Source organism: Lepisosteus platostomus, chromosome 8, assembly GCF_059453375.1.
Source record: "Lepisosteus platostomus isolate fLepPlt1 chromosome 8, fLepPlt1.hap1, whole genome shotgun sequence".
Taxonomy (NCBI): Eukaryota; Metazoa; Chordata; class Actinopteri; order Semionotiformes; family Lepisosteidae; genus Lepisosteus; species Lepisosteus platostomus.
This window is the reverse complement of record NC_142618.1, coordinates 49,551,438-49,568,928: the sequence shown is the minus strand read 5'-3', so window position 1 is coordinate 49,568,928 and position 17,491 is coordinate 49,551,438. Positions and strand designations below refer to the sequence as shown.

General features: G+C 38.6%; 1 protein-coding gene across 5 annotated transcripts in view; it reads left to right on the top strand.

The window, feature by feature from the left end:
• Positions 1-17,491, top strand: part of wdr37 (WD repeat domain 37) — a 49,430-nt gene that overhangs the window by 18,045 nt on the left and 13,894 nt on the right. For 2 of the 5 annotated variants that reach the window (XM_088643781.1, XM_088643782.1), the window contains exons 6-12: positions 4,059-4,142; positions 6,016-6,151; positions 6,947-7,018; positions 7,731-7,775; positions 8,446-8,522; positions 10,304-10,541; positions 11,558-11,699. In XM_088643781.1, the coding sequence (XP_088499907.1) occupies positions 4,059-4,142; positions 6,016-6,151; positions 6,947-7,018; positions 7,731-7,775; positions 8,446-8,522; positions 10,304-10,541; positions 11,558-11,699 (794 nt within the window). The remainder of the gene's footprint in view (positions 1-4,058; positions 4,143-6,015; positions 6,152-6,946; positions 7,019-7,730; positions 7,776-8,445; positions 8,523-10,303; positions 10,542-11,557; positions 11,700-17,491) is intronic. The other 3 variants (XM_088643783.1, XM_088643784.1, XM_088643785.1) reach the window with 3 other exon arrangements.

The window sequence follows — 17,491 nt, the reverse complement described above, 5'->3', positions numbered from 1 at the left end:
TCATTGGTATAACTGGATCAATTAACACCGTTCCCAAGTTTATAGAGTTGGGCACCACTGGTTTGCTGGTAAATGGTATGTGAGGGCAGTTTCCAGTAGGAGCTTAAAACGTGGTTCACCTGGGACAGAGTATGTCTGTACAGTTTTATGGTGGGTGATATGTGCTGTGTTGTTTCAGAGTGGATTAAAGTGTAGTGAATGCTGGAGTTCCTCATGCCTAAGAAATGAGCAAGCAAGACTTCGTCACTATCCAGCATCTCCTGTAACATTCCTCTGTATAGACGCTCTCTCAGTGCGACTTCAATAGCTTTATAAAGAGTGTATCACAGAAATATGTTGTATTTTTCACACTCATTAAAAGCTGGGTCTTTATTAGCTGTATTCTCATCAGGGGAGGCTGCCAAGCCTTTTCAAGAGAACCTCAAGTCTCTTCAGACTTTTGCGTGGTGCGGTATTTGAAATAGTAGGTAGCAGGGACCTTAGTGTAGGTTGGCATGCCTCTCTAATTCTCTAAGTAATTAAAATTAAAGTTTTTGTGTATTATTAGCAGTGCTTTATTTTGTGCAGATGCTTTTAGCTTGCCTAAATGTAACTGCATTTTTGCTACAGTACACAAAAGTGGGTCTAGAGAATTTATGTTGGAAATATTTCTTGCCTTCAGTGTAAGTACAGTGTGTGTATCGTTAAGAGAATGTGTGTAACCAATTAAGAGATACCATTATAATCCAGATTTTTAAAGCACACATTGTATTATAAATAGGAAACAGTGCTGGATCTTTACAATACTCATCAGTTCTAGATGACCATATTTTACTTTTCTTGTGTAGACCTGATATTGATAGTAATTATGGTTTCCTAAAATAGTTCTTCAAGAAGTAAGTGGACACAGTAGTATAATTAATTTATTTTACCATATTCTTTAATATTTAAAGCACATTTTTCCAGAAAATTGAAACATACACTTAGTTGACCCTACCTGACATAAGGATCATTTGAAAGATGGGACAGTCATCAGCTAGCAGCCTGAGAGCTAGTGGAAGGAGTCAGAGAAAAGGTATGTCTCAGAAGACAGAGCTCCAAAAAAAACTGCTAGGAAACCTGAGAATGGGAGTTCAGTATGTTAGGAATGCTAAATTATTGCAAGAGTAGAATCTGGCTTACTTTATTAAGACAGTCTAGAGACCAAGCAGATACAGTGAAACAGGCACAAGGCGCCGTTAAGGAAGAGAAGGGGATGGACATTAAAAAGTCCTGGAAATTGGCCTAAAAACGCTGTGTCATAGCCCACTACTAGTTACTGAGGGGGCTAGGCTGTGTGCTATTTCTAAAGTTATAGGATTATAATAATAATAATAATAAACTTTATTTTATATAGCGCCTTTAAAGGTGGCTTCTCAAAGCGCTTTACAGGATGACAATAACAATAAATAAGAAGACTACAACAATAAATAAGAAAATTTCACAAGACAGGACACAATTGTAATTACAACAATACAACAATAACAATAGAGGAGACCGTGGAAGATGGTATTAAGAAGAGCAGAGGGGTGAAGAATGGAACCAGTTAAGTAAAGGCTTTTCTGAAAAGGAGGGTTTTGAGTCTGGATTTGAAGGAGTTTAGAGAAGGTGACTCTCTAATATCCTTGGGCAAAGAGTTCCAGAGCTTGGGGGCATAGCAGGAGAAGGCCCTGTCGCCCATACAATGTAGATGGGCTTGGGGGACAGTAAGGAGGGCAGAATTTGAAGAGCGGAGGTTGCGAGGTGGGGAGTAGGGCGATAAAAGTTCAGACAGGTATTGAGGTGCCAAGCCATGTAAAGCCTTGTAGGTGAGCATGAGGATTTTAAAGTCTACGCGGAATTTGACCGGAAGCCAGTGCAAGGACTCCAGGATAGGAGTAATGTGAACACTTGCACTAGACCTGGTCAGGATTCTGGCTGCTGAATTTTGGACATACTGCAGCTTGTTCAGAGTAGATTTAGATACCCCAGGGAGCAGAGCATTGCAGTAGTCAATTCGAGAGAATACAAATATGTTGATCAGCTTTTCAGCCACAGTTAATGATAGCATAGGGCGTAGTCTTGCGATATTTCTAAGGTGAAAAAAAGATGTTTTGACAGTATGCTGTACATGTGGGTCGAATGTTAAGCCAGAATCGAATATAACCCCAAGGTTTTTCAATTTTGATTGGAGCTCAAGTACAGAGCCATCTACAGACAGGGTTACAGGACTGGCTTTACGAAGTTGATGGGGGGTACCAATAAGCATGACTTCAGTCTTGTCACAGTTAAGATGAAGGAAGTTTTGAGTCATCCAAATTTTTATGTCAGAGATGCAATTAGATAGAATAGAGACATCAGTGTCGGGTTTGGTATGGATGTATATTTGAGTATCGTCAGCGTAATAATGAAAGCTGAGGCCATGTGATCTTAAAAGCTGACCAAGTGGGAACATGTAAATGCTGAAGAGCAAGGGGCCCAGTATTGAGCCCTGAGGGACACCAGACTTGACAAGACCAATTTCAGACCTGTACCCATTGAGAGAGACAAAGTGACAGGGATCAGTGAGGTAAGACTTAAACCATTTGAGGGCAGTGTCAGAGACTCCAAACACTAGCTATCTATTAGCTATCTAATGTTATGGGATAGCTGCGGTAACTGTTTTAAATCATGCTGAAATAGAGAGCTGTTTCTCAGAAAGAATAAACATAGAAGATAAAGATGTACACAGAAGAGAATAACGCAATTGGTTAAATAATGGATTCAATAACTTTAAGTAATTTGGAGCAAAAAAAACAGAAGACTCAGAAGTACCTCATGATCAGGACTTTTACTTAACTGGTTCCATTCTTTACCCCTCTGCTCCTACTATACTACCACCATCCACAGTCTCCTCTGTGTATTGTAATTGTGTTTTATCTTGTGTTTTCTTTTTTATTTATTGTTGTTGTCATTTCTGTGAAGCGCTTTGAGAAGCCACCTTTAAAAGCGCTATATAAAATAAAGTTTTTTATTATTGTTTTTATCAGACTGTCCAAGGTCAGATGACCCAGGTCTGTCATTGGCTATTTTTGGTGGGCTTGAGGAGCAGGGGACTGGTTTGCAGCTGGTCCCATGGTTAGAAAAATCCCCAGATCTTAATCCTGCTGGAATGTGACGTTCAGTCACATGAAATCTTTCAGGACTTGGCAGTATACATGCTACTGCCTTTCGTGTCATTCTTGTTGCTCATAGAGATCCAGGGTTTCAGCCAGTGGGAGTCTGTAATATTTTGGCCAGTGTAGCTCATTTTCTTTAAATGTATAGTAAATGTATTGTTAGGTTTACATCTAATAAGAAATAATATATTGTTGATGTTTTTAGATGTCAGAACATTGTATCTGTGACAACAGAGCACAGCAAATTAAGGATTTGAAATTCTTCTAATGAGTAATACGGTGATCGTACATTTGAGCTAGTCATTCTTTTGCTAAGTATGAGGTACTTTCCAGTATCTGTGGTGACAAGTCCAAGTTATTAATGCGGACTTATAGGTTATTGGCAGTTACAGTTAAAAGGTTTTTTATTATCATTACACTTTCTCAAAGGTCCTGTGGTTCAATCACATGATAAAGGGCTGGGATAAGGCTTATGAAAGAAAATGATTATAATACAAAGTTTGTCAACAAGGAGTCTGTACCCAGTCATTTTAAGTATTGGTGTTTTAAAGAAACGTTTTAGCATGTACAGAGCAATGCAGTATTAAAATGGACACAGAAAAAGCTTTTCTAGAGAGAGAATACCACTGCGACAAAACACCAAATATTAGAATATTAGAGCAGGTACATTTGCACTTATATCTTGTGCATGGTGCATTTTTCAGAAAGCTAATAATATTAGTAATATTTCCACTGCAGGTAGTAGATCTACCAAAGGAAGTTGGACAATTTCAGATTCATAATTTATTTCAGGTTGTGGAGTTGTTTTTCTTGTCTCATTTTAATATGCCAAGGCTCTGTATAAGACGTTATGACTCAGTTGGTTTGGTATTAAAATGCTTTCTTCTTTCACTTACAATATAGCGCTCACATTCTTTCCAAGGCAAAGTAGGTGGACCCCGCAACTTCAATATGGGAAACTGGGAGTTATGGGGTGGAGACTCATGGGTAACTTCTTTGCTTCCCGTGTGCCATTGTGCATGTACAGCCCTGTAATGGGCTCAAAATGCCAACTTCAAGATACTTGATGATTTATATATGGATGGATTGTTTTTTAATAAGCCCTTTAACTAAAATGAAAAGAAACAAAATACTAATCCGGTGCTGACTAACTCCAATTTATTGTACATATTGTCTTTTGAAGTTTTGCTGTTTTATTTTTCCAAAACAATAGACCAAACAATAATATTCAGTATTACTGTAGCAAGGAAAAGCCTGAACGCCTTGTCATATTGAAGCATGAACTGGCGACAAATTAATATTACACCCTTCAAAATGACCTGGGTAGCTGACAGATGTCCTTGAAATATTTAGCTCGAGCAGTGCTGTGAAATATTACTCTACTAAATATAATTATAATCTTTCTATGAAATCAGTTTTCTTATAAAGGTCAGTCCTTACAGAATCATGCATTATTTGTGAATTATAGTGGCGCATGGCCATTAGGAACAGACAGAGTCCAGTTTTTCCACTTCTGCAAATGCTACTCCATTTTCTTAGAAAAGGGACAAGAAAATACAATACAGGAAGTCAGTGCTAGTGCAAAAAAAAGGATGTAAAAAGTTGACAAACAGGGTTTGTTCCCATTGTATTAAGTATCATTTGGCCACCATTCAATAAACAGTAAGGAAAACAATAATGAAAACAGATCTCCATTCTGCATTTATACCCAAAGGTTTTTGTTACTCTTAAACATTGTATGAATTTTAGACTTTAAAAATGTTCAAGCTGAGTGTCAACGTCTGGAGCCATCATTGTTTTCCTCCTTATATAGAAAATGCAGAGAACATTTTCAGTGGTGCAAACCAAAGAGGAACATGACATTTCTATCCAATGCAACAATGCTTTGGAAGAAAATATTGAGAGCTATTGGAATTGGTAGTTAAGCTGGAGGCTGTAGGAACCCATCAGAGGTATAGTTTTGCTTTGCAGTATCTAACACATCTAACAGCTCTGATTGCTTAATGTAGCATGTTCTATCAATATTAGATTTACACAGGTCCTGGATTCCTTAACCTTAAAAGGAAAATGTGGAGGTTTCGGCACTATACTTTTTTATGCGCTACTGAGTGTTTTTTTTCTTGAATGATGGGAGAAAGTCCTTCTATCGGTGCTTTAGTGCATCTTCAGACTTTCTTCAAATGTGTGTATGCCATCATCACATGAAAAATTATGAACTTTTTATCCGTGCTTGTTCGTCCTGTATCTGTTTATGTGGAGCTTAGTTTTAGTGATATTCTGGAAGACTTCATTTTTTTGTCTTTGTATACACTACGTGCATCTCATATATTTCTGTCTATGCATTTATGTGCCTCGTAATGCATCACTTTGGTGATATTTTAGCTATATCATGTGTTTATTCACATTAATTAAGGAACTGAATGTGGCTGAAATTTAAAGAGGGCTTTAGATTACCATGTATTAATTTCTCATTGCCTTATACTGCAGAACTTTCTTTTATCAAACAATAGACTCCTTCTAGTTGTTTTTTTTATCCAGGCAAATAGGAGGCTAAATCCATAATGGAACTTAACAATGTTAATGTTAATGTTAACTTAATATGTTAATGGAACGTATCTGTTCCTAACATGTTATAAGAATAACAAGCTAAAGCGCTCATATTTTAATTTCCCTCATGCTGTGAAAATGCTCGCAAGCGCAGTCAGAGCCTGCGGCTCAAATATGTATCCAGTCGTGAAGTATGCATTACGCTGGAAAAGGAACAGGAGTTCTCTGTCAGTTTACTTCCATCTCTGCTTGCCGCCTGAATAAAATTAGCGTGCAAAGCGATCTGTATGGATCCTGTTGTTCCTTTTTGCAGATTGTCTCAAGTTTTAAGACCACAACATCACGAGCCGTATGCCAGCTGGTGAAGGAGTATGTTGGGCACAGGGACGGCATTTGGGATGTGTGCCTCACCCGGACACAGCCAGTTGTCTTGGGCACTGCATCAGCTGGTAAACTGCTTTTCAATTGGTTTTGTTCCATTCAGCTTCCATGAAATACATTAGAACTCAGGCAGGGTCTGTTGACAGACATGGAAGGTGTTTTCATTTTATTCTTGATTGGGGAACCAAACCTGGATGTGAACAAAAGAGGGATCGTTTTGTTTGCATGCAGGAAATGAACTGTAGCTGGAGTAGATCTGCATTTTTTTGAACGTCAGGATGTCCAGGGGAGCAATATGGTTAACAGAAGATATTTTTCCCCTGGATATTTTTTTTCTGAAATACAGAATAACCAGACTCCAAAATTCACGAGGAAATAAAATGCACGAAACGCCTCTGTATTTAACATTGCTGGCTCCAGATAAAAGTGATAGCACTACTGTAATACAGCACAGAATATGGTACAGTACTTAAGAATAGTTATACTTGCAAAACCTGATACTTTTTTATAAAGTGTAAGATAAGAAAGATAAGATAAGATATCTTTATTAGCCATGTACAATTTTTTGCATTAGGAATTCGCCTTTTCGCATACTCCAGCTAACTCTCCATAAGACACAGAGACACGGAGAGAAGCTTGGGGTCAGAGCACAGGTCAGCCATTGTACAACGCCCCTGGAGCAGTTGGGGTTAAGGGCCTTGCTCAGGGGCCCAACAGAGTAGGATTCCTCTGCCGGCCGTGGGAGTTGAACAAGCAACCTTTTTAAACATTATGGTGTAAATAAATCAGCCAAACCAAGCCACCAGTCCGAGATCATGTGGATGTTGTGTAATTCAGCAGGGAATGTTTTCCCTTTTACACAGATCACAGTGCTATGCTGTGGAGCATTGAGACTGGGAAGTGCCTTCTTAAGTATATTGGTCATGCTGGATCAGGTAAGGGGCTTGTAAAATTGCCATCATCCGTTAAGGAAAAAAAAAGAGACTCACAGCTGAAATCAAATGTTCTCAACGATTAGGGAGATTAACAAATGCCTAAATTAGCACAGCAAACATAAATCCTCAAATGTATTTATCAAAAATACTATTCTAAAAAAACCCACTATTACTTTTTTTTACTTTTTATTTGTTAATAACTAGATTGGAATTTTTAGAACATGAATACAGATGAGTGTATGTAGTCTTCATTGTCACAACATGTGATTGCCACTGTGTTTTGATTCATATTGTTTATGATTAGGATTAGGATTAGGATTATTCAAAGAGCAGGACAATCCAATTAAGAACTGAAACATGAACGCCACCAGTCCTTTTCTTTCTTTAGCACCTCCTATAACTGTGATTGTGTCCCAAGAACTTTAATTGGAAAAAGCTAACCCTAAAGCTGTAGAACCTATTTTAATTTGTATCCTAATGAAATGTAACAAAAACAAATCTGAGATGTAAAGAGACAATTGGTGATTCCACATTGGATGAATATAAATCCAGTTGTTAAAAAATATTAATAATATATTAATATTTAAATAATAATTAAGCTTAAAAACAATTGTGTCCTAGCTTCATATCATAGATAGTTCATCTTGTGCTGAGGTTAGATACAAATTGTGTCTTATTGCTCTTATTGTTGTGTTTTGTGTGTTTTTTTTAGTTAACTCTATCAAGTTTCATCCTACGGAACAGATTGCTCTTACAGGTGAGTGATAAATAAACATAGATAGCTTCTTCTGGCTTTGCGTGTTGGAATAATGTACAAAAATAATTTATATGGTATGAATGCAGTTAAAATACATACATACTGTATGTTGAAGTTACAGATGAAAAATATGGTTCCATACATTAATAATATTTAATGATTTACAAGACTGGTTTGCTGTTTGTGCTAGAAATCATTAACATATCAATTTAACATGTTGCTGTAAAATACTAAATGCCGTGGTACAGGTCTTACCCATTTGCTTTTTATTTTTTTAGATAAATCCTAGAATGCTCTTATTATTAAAGTTTTATGAGGCCTCTCCACTAAACAAAGTAATGATTATTACTGCTAAGGAAATGGTGCATTATACAGTTCAGTAGTTCTTTCAGTTGATGTGTATTCTTACCATTTGCTTAGTTATTTCATGCCGCTTAATTAAGCTTAGTTTTCTGACTTGAGGCATGGATGTGCATACTTTACATTTGCTTTAATGAATTTTCATGATGGTTTTTTGAAATGGTTGTTAGCATTATTTGTCACCACATTTGTAATGTTGTAACAAGCCGAAATGCTTGTACCTAATTAAATATGGAGAACGTTTTGATGAATAAATAGTCATTTGTTAGGTAAACGTAATTTATCAGTCCATCTGCATTTGTATCAACAGCATCTGGAGACCAGACGGCTCACATCTGGAGGTTTATGGTGCAACTGCCCACCCCACAGCCAGCAGCAGACACAGGCGTAAGCAGAGAAGAGTGCTACATTGCAAGCCAGCAGTAGTCTGGCTAAATTATTAAACACATTGTCTGTACAGGTGTGCCGCATCACAGGGGTGTCCTTCAGGCATTAATGGGTATACTGTGGAATTTTGGAAACGTTATATGTGAGAAAATTAAAAAAGCGAATAAAACTGTGTTTAGATATATACGCTTTCTGTGGTAACCAAAGTGTCATGCTGCACGTTTAGTGCATGTCCACGAGATGAAGGTCACGGCCTTTAAGACTGCACACGTGGGGTTTCACGTGTAGCAGAGTATTTCGAGCTTGATATCAAAAACACATTCGGCCAAATCTCACTGTCATCAGTTACTGCCTGGACGAGGCGACCCAGGCAAAATATTGCAGCTTTGTTAATAATATTATTAATCATGCGCTTGGGCCATTGATGATTATGTGTGTGGGGACCAGTGCAGTGTCCGCGACGTTGTTTCGTTTATGTAAGTGTGCCATGGGATGGAAAAGGTTGAGAAACACTTTATTATCCTTTGTGTAAAATTCTTCACTCCTTTACATTTATATGTAATCCTTTACTGTTTACATATACTGCACATAAACTTATTTATTATGTAATGTGGGTTATTTGTTGTATGTACTGTAATGCCATGCAGTCTTGAAACTGCTGTTTGGGTAAGAAAACTACCACTTGGGTTCCCCCAGGACTGGAGCTATGAAACTAGAAGTGAGCTTTCCTTTCAAAGAATGTTTACTCACATTGTAAAAAATAAGAAACAAGAACGACTTGCTTACAAATAGACCTGCTGTTACATATTATTTAATGTACTGTATGTATGTGGTTAAATAAGTGGTTTTCCTGCCCTGGTCCCGGAGTGACACTGGTTTTAATTCCAGCTGAATTTCCTGTTCTGATTTATAACTTAATTGATCTACTTGCTTGTTGAGACTTTTAATCATCCTGTTCCTTCAATCAGTGCTGAGTGTCAGAAATACCATACTTCATGGGTAATTTTCCCAGCAACTTCAGCACATGGAACTTTTCGAAGCCACTCCTGAACTTGATTGTCCTTACTTCTGAGTGAGCAGCTCTTACTGTTTGATGAATTAATGATGTACAGACACAGGGGGAAAGATCTTGTATCAGACACTCGTACAATAGTTTTTTTTTACTTCTGCAGAGGTCTGGTTGTTTACTTTTCAGGCATCATACCTGACTGAGGGAAGTTCTGAATATCAGAAATTGGCAGAGGGTTGGTCCCATTTTAAAATCCTGTTATATATTAATGTGCTCCAGAGGGAAAAAAAATTAAATGAATTAGGCTGTGATTAAGAACTCTGTTGGAGCAAAATCTAGAAGATACAACACTCCTCCAGGACCAGAATTTGGAACCATTGGCTTAGACAAGTGCCGATTTGCAGGGAAAGGCAAATAGGAAATGGTGAAATTTCCATGGCCTCCCACGAAATGATCTATAAAAATCAAGCAGCAGAATCAAACAAAACAGTATTTCTTGTTCCGTTTTCTCATTTTCCTTACCATTATATCATTATTGACTTTGCAACGGGAGTATGTACATTTGGGGTCTTGCTGCTTTCTAAACATAGCATGCTGTGCCATTTTAATCACATCTCTAATGGCGAAAATGTTCATGTGAGAACCACAAAACATCTAAATATTCTGCACCCTTGTTTATTGGGCCTGTCATAAAAACGTGCTGGATCGAAAGCTGGTTATGCTTGAGAATGCAGTTTGTCGGCACATGTGCGGTCTGATTTCCCTCTCTCATCAGGCCCCTTGTGAAGACGATGTGGACTTCTCCGACAAAGACGAGGCAGAGGCAGATGGTGACGTCTCCAGCGAGTGCCCGACAATCAGAATCCCCTCCACCACGCTGAAGAGCCACCAGGGGGTGGTGATAGCCGCCGACTGGCTAGTAGGGGGGAAGCAGGTGGTCACGGCCTCCTGGGACCGAGCTGCTAACCTCTACGATGTGGAAACGTCAGAACTCGTTCACTCCCTCACAGGTAAAGTCCCACAGTGCTTCTCAGACCCCTCCGGGTGACGGTAACGTTGGGATTTAAACCAAAGATTTCATTGTTTGGATTCAGCATTTAATGTCGGGAGCGGTGTTTCCTTGGGATTTTGTTGGCAAATAACATTGACTAGCCCTCATTACCAGATTTACCTTTGTGCTGTTTCTTGCTGTACAGTATGTAAAGGGTGCCGGTATCATTACTAGTCCATAAACCACTCATTTCCCCAGCTTTCACTTCACAAGTGACATCTCGGCCTCACTTCATCAAGTCGCTTTTGAGGTTGTAGATTTTGTCAAATTTAAATTACAGATTGGATAAAATCTGGAAGAATGTACAGTATTGTGTGAAAATGTTTGCAGGTACTGTTTTTTATAATGAAAAAGTAAATGCAAGTCTCAAGGGACAGTGTTGCAAAGGGATATAATGAGCTTGACACTGTGCATCACCAGAGAAACCCAAGGGTGGAAATAAACCCCCATTGCATAATACACTGAGATGGTGTGAGGTTTCACAGTTACAAGCTCTTGTACAGTATGTAAAGGAAACTTGACTTTCTCACTGTATAGCAGTTTGATCTTAAACTTTACCAGAAAAGCTAGTAAATATAATCATTCTGAAGCATGTCTTTAGGCATTCACTCAAAACATGGTAACAAATATATAACAGCTTGTGTTGGCTACAATTGCACAGTTTATAGGGTGTAACTGCCATGCAATGGGAATGTTACTTCTTTTAATGTGTGAGTCAAGACAGGAGCTGGATTTTAAATGCTAGCTGCTATCTTAAGAATCTGTTCTATGGAAAGACGGACAATAGTGGTGACATTTTTACAACATAAATTTCCTTTCCCACAGTGCTCGTGAGAGTCCAAGCCTAGTGATCAAATGGTTGTCGCAAGGGGATTTTGATGTCTGTCTGCGAAGGCTGCGTTACAAGAATGACGTTATTATTTCAACCCGGCACGGCTCAGTTCCTTACAGTAATGCGTCTTGGCTCTTGTGCAGGTCACGATCAGGAGCTGACCCACTGCTGCACTCATCCCACACAGCGTCTGGTAGTGACATCCTCCCGCGACACCACCTTCCGTCTCTGGGACTTCAGAGACCCTTCAATACACTCTGTGAATGTCTTTCAGGGCCACACCGAGTAAGTCCTGGGGATACAGTTCTTTGTCAATCTATTCCACAGCTGAAAAAAGGTGATATTTAGGCCACTGATAAAAAAAAAAATCAGAAGCACAAGTTGATGAATGTTACAGTTTTGTTCACCATATTAACAGCATTGCGTTAGGATGGAAAAGGGGCCAGCTGCTCTTTAAAAGTCACGTTTTTTAAATTGCATTACAATGAACAATTGTAGTTTTTAATAAAGATGTTAAGATGTGTTACAGCTCTTATTATTCCTAGATCCTTGGTTTCCTGTGCTACCTATTAATTGGTATCACAGCTTAATTATGCTCGAGCTCAATTAGAGTGAAAACCATAATATTCTTCAGCCTCGGTTTTGGTTAGCTGAAGGTAATACCAGATAAGTCATGTTGTGTTTAGCTGGCATATTAAACAGTTGTTATATTTTCTGTCACTGTACCTGAAGAGAACTGGAGTTGTGGAATTGTTATATTCATCTCTACCACCAGAGGGCAGGGCTGTTCTTTCTTTGTTGTAGATAACAGCTTGTCCACCATTTTTTTAGTCACATAAAGGTACATCTGTTCAGAACCTATGACTATTAACATTAATTTATTATTCATTTGTTGTTTGTTATTGGTTTCCATTTTAATTAGTTAATATTTAGGACAGCTTGTTTGTTTGATGATTGCTAATTTGTTATATGGAATTCTTTTGTGTATGTACTAAGTGTAGGCACTCAGTGTTACAGAATAATCTGTATATTACTGGTGCCAGGGCAATAAGATGTCCTGCTCCTTATTGGCTAATTTGCTGGAGACCTGTCTCCCTTTAGCAGTTTTCTTGCTTGAGTGGTGTCGTAATGTAGGGAAATGCCAGACTGCAAAGCAATTTGTCAAGCAGCCATTTGGAGTGGTAGGGCAGAGGTGGCATTTTCAGGTATACAAGAGTCAGTATGTCCTGGACTCATCCTGAGTGGTGAAGTCAGATCAGCCTGGTACCTTGGTGTTCTGATTTATTTTCAGCTTCCTGTAAAGTCACCAAGCTAGTTTTTTTTTATTGTGTTTCACAATGTGTCCTTCTCATGGCGCTCATATTTATGCAAAAATATTATTGTTCTGCTTTTCCTTCCTTTTGTTTGCCATTTATTTGGCTGCACAGCACGTCTAATGTTATTTGTGGCACACACGAGTCTCCAGTAGCATTCAGACCAGCACAAAGTTGGTCCGTTAACACTTCCTGTGTAAACCAAAGACCTGTGTTGAGAAGTAGGCTGTAGCAGAAGTACTTTTTTTCCTGATGTTTTCAGCAAATGTGAAAGGGTTGCAGGATTTTACAGGGAGATGGTCTTAACGAGGAATGTGCTATTAGCAATTTGCAAATCGTGCTTGTCGTTGCCAAGATATAGCCGTTTATTTTTTTTTATGTACCACACCATCTTGTTGCTTTTACTCTTTTCATTTGCACAAAAGATCCAAACAGTTGTTTTTTTAAAACGGGGCTCTTTAAAAGCCCAGTGGTAAGCCAATGAATAGCAGTGGGGAGGGTTATAAAATATATTACTAGAACATACTCTGTTGATGTTGTTTTTGGGTAATGACATTAGGAAAATATCTAAGTGTTTTTGTTCATCAGTGTGTCAAGTGTATATAAAGGACTCTGATTGCTAATACTTCTAATTTTTCCAATTCCTGACATGTCCAGTCATTAACAATATCCAGATTCTGTAGAATGCCATACCTCAAAATGTCTAAATGCAATGTACAACAGTATTCGACACATCAAGAGTGGTCTAGGTGCATCTATATCTGTCTGTGTGCACACTGAGGAAAAAATCAATAATCCTGTATTTGGCATTTGTGTAGACATTTTTGCTGCATGTCTAATAGCTAATTATTAGCACCTGAAATCTTTTCAGCTGCTATGTGACAGCTTAATTTCACTTTCTTCCTTTAACTGCATTTCTGCTTCTTCAGTGACTGACGCACCAATTCGTTGTTTTTTGACATCTAAAGCAGATTGCCTGGAGTACCTTAAAAATGTTCAAACGTTGTTAGGTTAAATCTCAATTTAAATGATTTAGAAATACTTGAATCTGCATCAGTACTTGTCTTGCAATGCATAAGCTGGGTATATTGTTGGGTAGATAATGTCACACCTATTTAAGCATGCACATGAGAAACTGATTTCCCTAGAAACAAATGTGATCTTGCACTTTCTGATCTTAATGAATAAATAAATCTTTAAGCTGCTGTGTTTTCAAGTTTGCTGTGCTGATGTGCTAACATTCTGACTTGAACATATTACAGGAGCATTACATTTTGTAAGAGAAAATTAAACCTAACTTAAGAATTGGTTACACTTATGTAGCGCTTTTCTGGACACTCCACTCAAAGCGCTTTACAGGTAATGGGGACTCCCCTCCACCACCACCAATGTGCAGCATCCACCTGGATGATGCGACGGCAGCCATAGTGCGCCAAAACGCTCACCACACATCAGCTATCAGTGGGAAGGAGATGAGTGGGGATTATTAGGAGGCCATAATTGGTACACTTTCCAAGAAACGCCCTGGGATTTTTAATGACCACAGAGAGTCAGTACCTCGGCTTTATATCTCATCCGAAGGACGGCACCTTTTTACAGTATAGTGTCCCCCTCACTATACTGGGGAATTAGGACCTACATGGACCGCAGGGTGAGCGCCCCCCTGCTGGCCCCACTAACACCTCTTCCAGCAGCAACCTTAGTTGTTCCCAGGAGGTCTCCAATCCAGGTACTGACCAGGCTCACACCTGCTTAGCTTCAGTGGGTTGCTAGTTGTGAGCTGCAGGGTGATATGGCTGCTGGCAACTTAGTTATACAGTCTTTACAATAAATTTCTGATTATTCTTAGTGTTCACAGAAACAAGAATATAGAATGTATTTAATGCATAGTACATTATTCGGGTAGCTTTTGCCTTTTCGGATCCACCCAGACTACAAAACCAGCCTGCTAAACTAAATTTAAACTTAATTTTCTAACTACCTTTTGTAGGACTTTATTAACTACAGAACTCTATATGTGTGAAGTGTGAAATCTCAGTGTGAAAGAGGCCTTGTGATTCCAGGTTATTACAGTACACAGAAGTCTGTATTTCCCAAAGGAGGAATTGGTCACATCATAAGGGGATTGCTCAGAGGTTGCAATGGAGTTGATGAGGCACAGCTAATTATTTTGCGGTACTGCTGTCAGTGAAGTAGCTCCTTCAGTCATTCTAAAGGACATACCTAAAGGCCTCATTACCTTGGGCAACATTTTGGACGGAGTTACATATTAAACAGTAAAGTTTTTCTGTTGTGCTTAATTTGTTTTTTGTTACCTGAGAAGTAAGGGACCTTGATAAGCAGATGCCCAATCTCATTTAATGTATGTGTCTTATTTTTCCTTTTTCTTTCTGGATACCAGATTTTGCGAAAGACCTTTTCATTTAAGAAAATCGGCCTTAGAATCAATGAAAACCCTTAGCATTTCTTTTCAAAAGCAGGAGCCCTCAATTGGATGTAGTTCGTTTATTTTTCGTGTGGAGTGTGGAATTGAGAACGCTACAGCAATCCGCAAGCTGTGAGATTTTCCACAGCATTTCAAGTGTGCGAGATTTCAGCACTTTTCTTTTTTCATCTCCGTTTTATGCAAACCAGTTCCGTGTCTCCGTGTGGCGGGGGAGACAGCTGTTAGTCCTAATGAGGAGTGCGAGCATTAGAGTATTTCTGTTGATTGAGACCCTCAGTGGGAGCAGAATGTTCCAGATCAGCCAGTGGTGTGTGGTGAGGAAGTGCCTTTGCTGTCAGCTGGAAGTGTACGCTTGGCTGCTCTGTACGACAAGATAAATGAGTTTTGCCTGGGTTTGGCAGAGGCTGAAGCCTTCCTTGGGAATAGGGGTATTGCACCACACCTACCCCCTGAGATCCTTTGCTAGGTGTCTTGCTATTATAACACTTTCTTTGCGACAGACCTTTCCGACGATCCAGCATCTTGCTTGTCAGTTTTTGAGCTGCTAGTGCTATGATGACTTTTCATGTTTTGTTTAATGACTCTAGTAAGAAGCAGTTGTTACAGCTTTTGCGTCTTCATTGGAGAGGTGTACGTGTCTTTAAGCATTCAAACGACCCTGTCAGTAAGTGGGAATCGGTTTGTGTTATGGCACTTTTTTTCCCCTGAGAATATTCATTGAATTTGAAGTATTTTTTTATAAGGATGTTTACTGGGACAATGCAAACTATATAGATACCAGCATGAAGAGATCTTCATGTCAATTCATATATCTGCACATTTCCCTCAGCAATATATAAACTATTAGTTTTATTTTGCAAATGAAGAAAAAATAAACATAAGGAAATAAATGCTTTTTATCCTTACCTTATCCTTGATTTGTAAACAATTACAAATGCAAGCTGACAGCATCTCCTATCAGCCAGATAGTGGTATGTCTCAAACAATACCTATTTTGTTGTATTGTTACACATAATTGTCTAGTAATATTTCTTGAAAGTAAGTTTCAATGCTAAAATCAACCGTGGCAAGAGTCTTCCTTCACAAACAAGATTCCATGTTACATTTGTCTCCAGACACTCCTTATACCCTCCACTTGATCAAAAGCTGGATGACATGTTGTATCAAAGAATATGCCAGCCAGCATCTGAATCTGCAGATCACTGTGATAGGTTTCCCTCGTTCGAGCAAAGGCGGAGACAATTTCAGCATTGCATTTCAGAAACAAGTGGCATTCCCAACATGTGAAGAATAAATAAATGCAGAAACAAAAACAAAGTCTGGAACAGATACCACTTCAAATTCAAGATGCGAAGTACAAGCGTCGTCTTGCAAAAGAGGGGCTTAAATGCAAAAAGCATAGTATGAAGTTGTTTACAAATAAGAACATATATTTTGATGATGCTACCATTAGACTCATGTTTAAAAATATTTTCTAAAACGTTTTCCCCCTTGTCTGAGCTCCATTTCGGTAATAATGTAATACTTATTTTAAGTTTTTGTTGGGGGGACAAACACTGCTGGTGTTTTTTAGCAGCCAAAGTCAAGAGTCATGACTCCGATTGGCCTTCTTAGCTGTGTTGGCCATTTATCTATTGATACCCTTAATACAGTGAAACCAGGAAATATCTACAGTTCTTTTTTTGACCTCAGCAACATGTGCTTGTGTATGGGGGCTCTTTTAGTCCCTGGACCCTTAGCTGTGGTCTGGAAGCTGCTGCGATATACACATCCCTGCTGGGCTGAACAGAGAGGAACATTCATTCATAACACGTGACAGTGTGCTGTTTGTATTAAGTGTGTGTGCGTTATTAAGTAGAAGTGGTAAGAAATAGCTATTTTAAAGCTAACTTAATTGTTATCATCTTAAAACACAGAAGGAAATTCATCATGTTACATTATTATGCAAGATGCTTGGTGACTCCACACCCATAAACTTTTTACTTTTGTAGAACTCTTCAAGAAATATGGATGCGCATAAAGGGCTCTTATTTGTATGTCCAATGGGTTTACATTGTCATGGGAGTATGTTGTTATTCTGTCTTCGTTATGACTCAACTGGGACTTTTTGTACACTGCGTGGCACTTTGCAGATTTCCTCTCCACTGAATATGAAAGGTAACCCAGCCATGTCAGTGCTTGACTGTAGTCATCAGTCATTAAATTATTGGGATGTAAATTGATTTTTTAAAAGACTGTTCATCTGTTCAAAGCTCATGGGAGTTATTGTGCTTCACGAGGAAGCTTGGAAAAACAGTGGCTAGTACTTGACTTTCAGT